Below are 10637 nucleotides of genomic sequence, written 5' to 3' on the forward strand. Positions count from 1 at the left end.
TCTTCTGGAAGCCTGTGGCCATTTCTCCTCCTAGTGCAGTCCAAGAGCGGACCTCCTAGAAACACAGACAGCTCTTACTAAGCGTCACGCTGTCTAAACAAAGGAAATTTGGAGCTAATGTTGTACCTGGGCTCTTTGCAAATAACGCCCTTACAGGAACATTTCCTCACTACATCCTGTGTTTAACACCGGGCCTGTCGGGCCCTGAGCATTTCCACGAGATTTATCTGTTGTGCTTTCGTCCAAGTCGGTCAGAGATTAAAGACACTTAGTACCTTACAGGGCGGACTTCACATGTCCATTAAGCAACAGTTAAAGAATGCAAGGATTTGATTTCAAGAACTACTGGGAACAGCTACGCAAAAGCTTCCCGGGGAGGCCTTTTGAAAATAGCATGCCTACTGTAATACCCTGTAAAGAAAAAAAAATAATAAATAGATGCATATGTCTAATAGATGGAATAGCAGTTAAGTCAAACATCAAAACTGCACGTTTAAAAACCAACAAGATTCCATTTCTGACTCAAATATCCTTGTTCATCATAAAGAATTAAGCATCCAGTACCAGAAGCAGTTTTCCTATGTTTCCTGTAGGCTGCATCAACATTTAACAGCATGTTTGATTTCAGTTATAGACTTTTTTTTGCTTATTGTGCAGTTAAGTACCATCAACCAAACCACCACCATTTTGGCTCTTAAAACATATGAACAGTTGTTAATATCGTTGTTATTGATTAACAATTAGCTTTGCTTCCACTTTCTCCTCCTCCCTCTCTTTTCAGGAGGAAAAAAAAAAAGCAATTTTTCTATTAAGGCCTATAAATTAACAAGACAGGCTGGAAACTAAGTCTTTATAGACTTAGTTACAGGCAGCTGGATTTGGATGCTTTTCGGCTCTCTTTCCATGTGGTCCCTCTCCTCCCCATGCAACGGGAGGACCTCTGGTTTAAGGAGGAACCACGTGGCCAGCAGGAACCTTCCAGCCCATGATGACATCCACACCAGTGAATTTGAGTTATCTTCAGCTGACATCTGAAGGGGGGTGGGGGGGGTGGGAAGAGGCCAAAGGAAAGCAAAATGCTCTTTGAGTAGATGTTACGGGTATAGCAAAAGACATTTTCCTTTGTTTGCATGTCTCTGCATACATTAAGCAGCAGACAGAAGGAAAGGTCCGTTGGCAAGCTAGCGGACTTTATTCCACTAGTTCCTCTGCACTGCTCCAATTTTGGGCATTTTATAAGTAATGCTATTTTATGACAATAACGTGATTTCTAAATTTATCAAGTCAAGTTGAAGACAACAGCCATAGAAGTGCAACCAGAGGAACAGCAAGTGCTATCAGTGAAATAAAGACTTGCAATATAAACATTGTTATTTATATGGTTTGCTAAGAATTGCCACATTGAGTTACTGTAGCAAACACAAACCCAAAAAGGTTTCAGGCAACTGGAAGGGGCATTTCGTGCCCAAGGGATGCTAGCTGAAGACATATACCTAGAACATTTTGTTCCTTCACAAAGCAATTTCAGAACCATGAAAAATATCTATCCCTAAAGCCGTATATCCGTATATCTAGTAAGCCTATTGCTCTAGGTTAAAATATTTGAGGGAAAAAAAAAAAAAAAAAGAAAAAAAAAAAAAGAAAGAGAATATTCATTTGATGAAAACAATTTGGCTTGGAAGAGCAATACAGGTTTCTGGTACGGTCCAATACTGACAAATGCCTACCCAGATGAGCCTAAGCAATCGAATCGGTCCTGTACCAGTGCCCCGACGTGATGCTGGGGCGAAGAAAAAGCTGTCACACCAGGGTACGATCTCCAGTCTATATGGCTTTTCCAACTGCCACTTTATATTTTCAGTAATTATTGCTCAGGAGCAGGCAGCTACACTTTCAAAACCTGCACGGCTCTGCTTTAAATTGAGTTCCAACCATTTCCTACAAACCTATGAAAGAGGCATCACAATAACACAAGCTTATACAACAGAACCTGTTAAAATGTGTTAATGAGGCTTTATTGACTAGCTGCCTTCTTTGCAATAGCAACTCCCACTGGAAGTTACAAATTTAAAGGCTAGGAATTTTTTTTTCCCCTTTCTTTCTTGTCAAAGGACAGAAATGCAATTGAAAATCATCTAAAAATAGAAGAGAATTTTCAAGTGTCAGCTGTAACGGAAAGAGGAATGGCTGTCTCTCCTTACAGAGCCAGGATGGATGGAGCGAGCTTGTGATTCAGGATCAAGAGAGAGACAGCTTACACACAAACTGTGGATGGGAGAAAATAATTTCAATTTGCTAATTTTAGTAATACTCCAGGACAATCCACAGCAACTTGAAATCCAATGAAATTGCACTTTGTTTTAAAGTGGTGAATGTAAATTCTTATATACTTCGCCTGCCAGGAGGAAAAGTGAAGTACGTGTTGTGAAATAACTGCAAAAAGAGTTTTAAACAACCCATTCAAACCATGCATCCTCCTCATGATGGAAGATGAATAGAAATTATGTCTTTGACTTTGTTTTGTCTTTTCCATCAATCTTTTTCCCCAAAAAGCCACCATGTCAAGGCTTTTATTTAAAGAAGTTCGCTTGCATTTAAATAGTTCCCCACCTACCTCTTAAGATTTACTCATGTAAACGGGAAGGAGGAAGAATAGAGTTCAGACCTGTTACTTGTAGAGCACCTGTTTACATTGCAGCACCTACATTTTGGGTAGACCCAAGACAGAAACATAAATGAAAGACTCTGCAGATGATGATCATCGAGTGCAGCTGAAGCCACAGTGTCCCTCCTATATTACAGCACCTCAGATTTCAGCCCTCACCTTTCTCAAGTTCTAGAAGAAAGCCCCACTCCTGCCACACTCACTTCAACTCTTCTAGGATGTAAATGTCTTCAGGTCTACTGAAACTGTTGGTTCACTCTGCAGGGTAACCAGGCAGAGCTCCAACACTTTACAGCCAGCACTGCCTTGACTTATTTGTTAATTAGTGTCAGGACACACAATAAATTGAAAACAGAGCCCACGTTGTTAAACTAAGTATATAGTTAGAGTCAGTCTCCACCCTGCACAAAGTGGAGAATCTTACATAGATACTAACTATGCTTATAAATTATTTTTCACCATGTGCAGTCAAATTAGAGCTGAAGTATGTTATCTAAACTCAAAGCCTCAAAAGCCAACTTCAAGTATCCCTTAAATAATAAAACCAGCTTACGTGTGAATTTTCTTTTTTTTAATTGAGATATTTTTCTACTTGGCCTTGCACAAATAGAACCCAGAGCAACACAGCAAATCTTCCTCAAAATTTGTAGAAATGGTGACTGTTCTGCAGAGATCACAAAACCTACCTGGCACTAAAACTGATCAGTACTAATGGGTAGATTTACTTTCAGAAAAAGTTATGTCATTGTATCATGTAAGATATTTGGAAAGCTCAATAATCACCAGGCTTTCATACAAAGTTCGTTCTTTTGTTTAGAGCTATGAAATATGTCTTCACCGAGTGAAGACTTGACAAGAACCTGGTTGAGCAACTGTATTCACTATTTACCTCCTTTTCGTTTTGCTATTACATGGTAAAATTACAGATCACGTCAAAATGTTAAATCAATGTAGAATTTACTTCTTCCTGGCAATATGCCTTCATGCAAATTACCTCTAATTATAATTCTTTATCTGTCACTGAGTACTTTTCATTTTTTAAATACAGCAGTGAAGTCAACACTTTATTTTCAGTCTCACACTTGAATATAAGATCATGAACCACTACCTGAATAACAACAATTAGTAGGTCAGACTATGTAAAATTGATAAACTGACTCTTCACTAAATTTGCTGTCTCAGTCTGCACTCAGAATTCTGTCTTGTGGGAAAGCGGAAGTATGTTCACATGCTTACTTCATCACCACTTTTAAAAAAATTGACATTTTTTCTATCTATCAATTGTTTCCCAGCTGTCAGATTGGTATCGGAAAACATGAAATCCAGAATTACAATGTTTGTCACAAATGAGTTCAATAAATATAAAAAGCCGGTACCTAGGGATCTACATCTATCGAACACGATGAAGCTAGAGGTCGAACAGGCAGACCTGCACAGAGGATGGCAAGATATAAACCAGATGAGCACCCGAACCTCCTGTCCTCGCCCCAAAAACACCCACCAGTTAGACTAACGCTGCTCTTGGCTGAGCCGAATTTGTGCAGAGCTCTCTGCAGAGCTGTCCTGCTGGCACAAGCACAAGCCTTCTAGATTTACACTACGCCCAGCAAGCCGGGCTCAAAAAGCTAAGGAAAACTTTCATCTTCTCTTTCATCTACCTATGAACTTCCAGAAGCACAGGACAGCTACGGGTCCTGTGCGCGCAGGTCTGGTAAAAGACAGAAAGACAGGGCAGGCAGGGAAGACTCTGCAGCCATCAGGGTGTAACCGGGGTCTCCCCCCGATCTGCCGTGGAGGGGAGGAAGGGAAGGAAAATTCAATGACTTCTCTCTTCATAACCTTATCTGAGACTTTTGTCTTTCAGGAACACCCGCTCCCTGTAACCCAAACCTGAAGAAGCAGCAGAGTATCAAGTCACCAGGCAGAGCTGTATCCCGGGGTCTGCCAAGGGAAAAGCATCCCACGGGTCGCAGGTTGCCACCAAGTAAAGAGCCAGGCTATTTATGGAGAAATAATAGCCTTAAATTACATTAAAAGGTTTCATAATGGTGATTTTCATAACTGATTTGCTTTGCTTAAAAAATAATGAACAGTAAAGGAGATATTAAAACAAACATGGAGAACAGTACAAGACAATACAGTAAGCTACAGATCTTTGATAGGCTTTATCAGGAACAGCCACCAGTTGCCGCAGGTGAACTGGTGGATTTTCAGGCAGTAAGCGCCGTGAAAGCTGACCTTCCCTCTGAAGCCATCGACTCTTTGGTTCGCTTAGCCAGGCCACAGAGCGCACAAAACCCACTTACATTTTTTCCATGATGAAGCAAACAGCAAAATTAGAGAGAAAAGTGTGTCTGTATCTTCAAGGGCTTCTAACAGAAACTCAGCGATAAAGCCATTCTTTGAGGTAAACTGAACAAGGAGGGGTCTTGCTGTAGAAAGTTTGGGATTTTTTTTATTTTTTTGTTTTTATGGAAACTTTAATAGCAATGACTCTCATTAAGAGTATCAGCATACATACAAATGGCCCAAATGAAATTGTGGTTCTGCTGTGCTATGGTCTATAAACACAGGGAAAGCATTCTTGCCCCAACATGCTTACGTATTTTGAGCACCCAAAAAAAGAGATGCCAGTGACCCTGGTATTTCTGGGAGAGTTGCTGGCTGGCTGGCAAATAGCAATATTGTGACCTCCTCAGTAACAAGAAAGAGAAATGCAAACAACCAAGAAGAACAGAGCAAAACAAAAATATTTCCATAAGCAGAACTTTTTATATCCTGAGAAGAGATCTCTGACTCCACAGAGCCCAGAAGGGACACATTAACGTGTATTACATGACTCTCGGGATCTCATAGTCTTCAATAAACTTATTTGCTAGGAAGCTCAGCAAGAAAACAGAAAAAGTGAATTGTCTCAAATCCTACGGCAAAATTATTATGGCAGATATAATCAATCTGATGTCTAGGGTTTATTCGTGGACCTCAGAAAAATCACCACATCCAAGGGGATCAGGCACTGTGAAAACAGATGGCAATCTTAAAACAAACAGCAGTCAGAAACAGGCAAAAACATTGTAAGGTCATCAATGGCTCGCTCTCTTTATTGGTTTGTTTTAGACCCCATCTACTGAATTCTGAAGGCAGAAATGGGAGGGAACACACCAGGGCCCCACTTGTTGCAATATGGAGCCAAGGAAGCATCAAAGGAGGAAGAAAAGATATTTCCATGCCGAGATTTCAGTGAACCACAAAACTGCACAGGGAGAAAGAAATTCAGTTTTGCTTCATCTGTTCCAAAAAACAAGGAGAGCAGCACTAGGACAACTCAGGGTACATCTACATTAGTATTTCAAATGGGACGGGGAGCGTAGTTTTAAAACAGCTTGCCCAGTTCACTCCTGCATATCCCGCTTCGGCGCACACTGTAGAGTTGTAGCCAGATTCCTTCCGAGTGAACCGAACCAGAAGGCTCGCTCCAGGAGCACGCTTGATGTGCTCCAACCACAGAGGTACTTTTGTTCAAAGACCCAGGCCAGAATTGGCTTAGGTAGAAGTCCTGAAATGTGCATAACATGGACACTGAGTCCTCGCACCTCCCATTTTGCTTCATAAAGAGTTTACTTGATCATGTCGACTTCACCTCAGAAAGATAGCTATGACTACCGCGGCAGCTCAGACAATTAAGAGATAATATACTAGACATACAACATAAAAAATAGGCTACCATTAAGATACCAAAGGTTGAAAGGAAGCTGAGAAGTGTAGTACCGGCAGGGAAACAATGCTTATGTCTGTTATCTCCGCAGCACTTTCATACTTGAAAAGTGTACAACGTATGACATAATTAAACAACCATAACAAACTTCCTCTTCTCTATCACTACTATCAACGAATTCGCAGGGAAAATAGTAAAGCAAAACCCCCTAACAGCACCTCCGTTCACAAAACTGAGCAGCTGCTTGGCAGAGGACAATTAATTAAGAGGTGAAATCTCAGTTTACTCTATTAAATCTCAGAGCTGCTCCTTAACAAAACCCTCCCCTGCAGCAGATTCTAGATGCCAGCCTGTGGCACTGCTGTTAGAGTGCTTTTATCGTTGCCTCTTTTTTTCCCCCCCTCCTGATGCCATTTACCTATCAGGAAAGTAATCTGACTGCAGAAGAAAGTACTGAGGCAGCTCAGCAGCACCCACCGTGTGCCACTGCAGAGGGTCTGGGCACAGGAGGGAAAGGGACTACGCGTGCCACAGACCTGCACATAACAGCAGTCATGGCAGAGGTCTGCTGGGTTTAAAAGTGCACACAGACTGATTTCTATGACTATATAAGACATTGATAAGAAACACAAGCTAATTACAGTTCCACAACAAAATACAGAACAGAAAGGGGAAAAAATCCAACCCATATTCCTCGTTAAAGGCATTCTTACCACATGCTCCAATTGCTTTCACAGCTAGGTTTCAAGGTAAAGAAGAGACCATTAAAATGTCAGTCCACAAAAGATACTTCATCTCATCTAGACTGCATTTCAGTTTGCTATCTGTAGTGCCTTGGCTAAAGCAGGACCTCTGAAAGGCATTCAGAGCTGCAAAGTCCGAACCACTGCACTGGCGAGACACAGCAGCCTACGTATGCCCTCTCGCAATAGATGTAACCAAGGACAGAACAGAAGTCTGAGAAAGACCATGAAAAAAACCACTCCTGGCACGAGGTATAATTGCTCTACACAGTGCTCTTGTGATCGCCTAGAAAATATAAACATATAAATAAAAATATTTAAGAGCAGTACCATTGGTCTCCACAAGTAGCTTCATGTCACTTTCTGATTAATGATATCGAGTACAGTTATAAATTTAACAAAAATACTTCATTTCATTTGTTGCTACAACACAGCCATCACACTGCATCTGACCATTAAGGTAGACTGGAGAGGGAAATTCAGAACTTAAACATTGCAGGGCTGTTTCTCTACAACCTATTAAATTTGTTTTCACCAGAAGAGCAAGATTCAGTTTAGAGTAACAGAGAGATTATGTATGATCCTTCTTTCTTGAAAGCACGCTTCCACTGAAATACATCAGTGTCAACAGTTTCCAAAGAAATTAACTGAATTTGTATTTTTAGATGCAGAAACAGAAAGCCGAAGCCCAGGGACATACATCTGCTACATTTCTATGGCTTCCAGCCACCAATGTCACTGTCGATGCTTCTCCTGCCCGTGAGCCTCTCATTTCAGCCCTGTTGCCATATGCATGCGGACAGCTAGCTCACCAAAAATAAGTATTTGTGTCACATCAAAATAAGCACCTGCCACAGGCGAGCGGCCTGCCGTTACCGCTTCCACCACTGTTTTGCAATACTCTCCCCCCTGTCCTTACTCGCTGACCTTTCCACAACCATCCTGGCCTCGTTTTCTATTTGTTGCAACAAATCTCTCCTTCCTCCATCACAACGCTCTCCTGTCACTCCTTCGGTTTCTTCCACTCTGTTTTCAACACATTCTTTACAAAAATTGGTACCTTTATAAAGAGAACAAATAAACTCACATATCATAAAAGGGTTGGCAACATATCCTGCTCCCATTTTGATTCGCCTGCTCCCCACCCTGGACTACAAGCACTGCGGACAACCAAACCTCTGCGAGACAAAGGCACGGCACTAGAAACACAGCTTTTACTAAAGAGACAATTAAACCCTCAGCATGTACAATCCTCCTGCACGCGCTTCAAAGTGCTGCTAGAAAGCAGTCAAGGGTTTCATTTCAAAATGAATACTCTCTAGAAAAACGAAAACCAGAGCCTTAGCCAAGCCAAAGGGGAACCGAAGGATCCCTCATTTTCTTTTCCGAATGGCAAATTTGCAGCTTCATCCCCAAATCCTTGGAGCTGCAGAAACGAGAGCATCTGCCAGCTCACTGAACTACCTGAGTAACTTTTTCCAGCCTAGCTTCGAACTGTAACAACTTGCTATATCAAACTGCCAAATCTACAGTGCTCATTTCTTTCTGTGAATCCAGCTGTCATTTTTCCCAAATGCCTTTGCAGTCCCAACTCTCCCAATGCCAAAAAAAACTTTTCACAGATATACATAATTTTGCAAAACACATATGCTCTATGTATGGCACATGAAGTCAATTACCAAGTTTACTTACTGAATTAAAGGATGACACACAACAGTAAAACAAAAACCTCTTGCAGACAGCAAACACATTAACCTTCTCCTCCCTACAATGTGATACTCTCACAAGGAGCGCTAAGGAGTTTTGAAGTCTAAGTACATTTTGAGTACCCCAGAAGATCTTTCATGCTTATCTCTGTGGCATATTTTATTCCGTAATTCCCACAGTGTTTGTGATCACCAGCACGCTGAGTTAAATGTAAAACGTGTTAAATCTGCAAGTCAGGAAGCACAAAACACACACTAGGGAAAATATATTTTCTCTCGTAAAAGGGAAAAAAAAAAAAAAGGCTGAGCACAAAATAAAAGCACATACCTTTTAACTGGTCGGCTACCACACTCTGACCAACTCGCTCAATCACCTTTCCATCCTCCATTTCATAACGATCATCCAAATATTTCGCAGTAGCTTCTGAAATATGGACTTTTCCAGCTACCCCCAGCTGCTCCATCAGATTGGCCAAATTGACATCATTGGACCACACATCGAACTTGAATCTCCTCATTCCCAAAATGCCACACAGGACCGTCCCGGTATGAACACCGACTCTCATGTTGACCATTTCTTTCTTCTCTTGGCAAAACTGCTCAATGGCTTTAATCATACCTAAGCCCATCTCAATGCAACAGTAAGCGTGATCTGCCCGGGGCTCTGGGCAGCCAGCTACGCAATAGTAACAGTCTCCCAAAGTGCTTATCTTCTCGCATTTAGTGTCCTCACACAGCCGGTCAAAACGTCCAAAGAGGTCGTTCAGGAGTCCCACCAGAGCGTGGGCAGATTTATTGGCACTCATTTTCGTGAAGCCAACAATATCTGCGAACAAAATGCTCACTTGCTCTATCTGCTGCATTTTAAAAGGACGGAATATTATGGGGGTTTTCTGTATGGAGGGCTTCTTCTTCCTGTTTTTGGGGCTTGAGGTGGAATGACGTTTGACGGAGTTTTCACTTTCATCATCCCCCTGCTTCATTAAGTCATCGGCTATTATTCTTGGCATAACAGAATGAATCATCCTCTCTTTCAGGGCTTTTTCCACTTCCAAGTCTTTTCCATGCATGATGGATTGCCCCACTTTCAGGAATGTGCTTCTCGATCTGACTTCGGACATGATAAATAAATGAATACCGATGGCGTGGATGCAGATGTGCAGGAAGGCTTTACTCAACAGCTCCCAGTAAAGCGCACCAGCTCCGAGAGGTGCAAAACAGTTCTCGTCGCGGAAGTGATAACCAAAGGTCTCGAAGAGGACCGAGTACGACAGTCCCAGAAACAAGCTTAAATACAAGGGCAAGTGCATCACCGTGTAAAGCAACAAGAGCACTTCGATACACATAGAAAAACTGCCAACTTGAGAAAGACAAGTGTCTGTGGGATCTGCCGGGGCAGTCCGGTTGGACATGTCACCACTTCCTGAGATAGGCTTCAGCGCCTGGAACTGCGGAGCGAGAGTCAAAGCAAAAACCAGGAGGGTGAGTACCAGCGAAGTCCATACGTAATGGCGGGCGTAAGTCTTCGTGAAGGTGAACACGAAAAAGGCCATGCACACCAAGAGGAAGCACAGAGCCGGTACCATGAAAACAATCTGTTTCTCTCTCATGTGTACGCCGAAGTAGATGCCCCAGAGAAGGCAGGCCACGCCGATGTAGAAGAGGGCGTAGCGAAACCGGCGCTGGGTCTGCGGGAAGCATCTCTCCATGCAGGCCTCCTCCAGGTTGTTGGAGTCGAACTTGGGGTTCCACCACTTGGACGAAGCCCTCTCGAAGAGCTGCGGCAGTTTCTTCTGCCGGCGGAGGCC

The 10637-nt window shown here is 42.3% G+C and overlaps 1 protein-coding gene across 1 annotated transcript in view; it reads right to left on the reverse strand.

The window, feature by feature from the left end:
- ADCY9 (adenylate cyclase 9) overlaps positions 1–10637 on the reverse strand; it is a gene marked incomplete at its 5' end in the record, with an annotated part of 89613 nt that extends 78976 nt beyond the window's left edge. The window contains one exon of the mRNA XM_009881961.1: positions 9158–10637. Within this exon, the coding sequence (XP_009880263.1) occupies positions 9158–10637 (1480 nt within the window). The remainder of the gene's footprint in view (positions 1–9157) is intronic.

Source organism: Charadrius vociferus, unplaced genomic scaffold (assembly GCF_000708025.1).
Source record: "Charadrius vociferus isolate BGI_N301 unplaced genomic scaffold, ASM70802v2 scaffold593, whole genome shotgun sequence".
In the NCBI taxonomy this organism is placed as follows: domain Eukaryota; kingdom Metazoa; phylum Chordata; class Aves; order Charadriiformes; family Charadriidae; genus Charadrius; species Charadrius vociferus.